At 44.8% G+C, this 972-nt stretch overlaps 1 protein-coding gene across 1 annotated transcript; it reads left to right on the forward strand.

The window, feature by feature from the left end:
• On the forward strand, positions 233-751 carry LOC107646846. Its single transcript, XM_016350995.1, has one exon. The coding sequence runs from the start codon at positions 233-235 to the stop codon at positions 749-751; it is 519 nt and encodes a 172-aa protein (XP_016206481.1).

Raw genomic sequence — 972 nt, forward strand, 5'->3', positions numbered from 1 at the left:
CCGAACCCAAAGAGGAGCCTGCTATTAAGGAGCTCAAGAAAATCAGAGCTCATGAAGAGACTGATAACGTCACCTTGCACGTCCCTTTACTGGAAGAGGAACCTGAGGAATACACCTCTTTGACGAGGATGAGGAGTCCATGGAAGAGCAAATTGCTCGGTTCCTAGCAATCCTCAGGAAGCTATAGGCCAACTCTTCTCATACAGAGGCGTTGGAGGAGGAAGATGAGCCTATGGTACTGGATAAGGAGTGTAGTGCCTTGGTCCAGAAGAAGCTCCCTCAAAAGCTACTGGATCCTGGAAGCTTTCTGATTCCCTGTACTATAGGGACTATCACTTTTGAGAAGGCACTATGTGACCTTGGCTCAAGCATCAACCTGATGCCTTTATCTGTAATGAAAAGGCTGGGAATTCTGGAGGTGCAGCGTGCCAAGATCTCATTAGAGATGGCAGACAAGTCCCTAAAAAGGGCATATGGCATGGTGGAAGATGTCCTAGTGAAGGTTGAAGACCTTTACATCCCTGCTGATTTTGTAATCTTAGACAATGGGGAGGATAGAGATGAATCCATTATCATTGAAAGGCCTTTTCTAGCTACTTCTAAGGCCTTAATTGATGTGGAAAGAGGAGAGCTAGTTCTTAGACTATATGAGGATTATATCTTGTTCAAGATTCCCAACCCTCAATCTCCCTCTAACAAAGGAGGTTCCATTGTGCAACACGTAGTGTTTCAACCTTCCCTCTCAGTGTAGAGCTTTACAGAGCCCCTAGACACCAACTTTAAGTTTGGTGTTGAGAAACCATCATCAAGCACTAAGAAGGAAGGCACTCAAAAGAAGATACCTAAAGGCTAGAGGGATAAGAAGATCCCCATTGAAAACCTCTCACCTGGCATGAGAGTTGTCTTCAGTAAGAGTCTAGTCATTCCACATATAGTGAATCATATCCTGTCTCTAGAGCATGTGGAGCTCAT

The sequence above is a fragment of the Arachis ipaensis genome, chromosome B06 (assembly GCF_000816755.2).
Source record: "Arachis ipaensis cultivar K30076 chromosome B06, Araip1.1, whole genome shotgun sequence".
Taxonomy (NCBI): domain Eukaryota; kingdom Viridiplantae; phylum Streptophyta; class Magnoliopsida; order Fabales; family Fabaceae; genus Arachis; species Arachis ipaensis.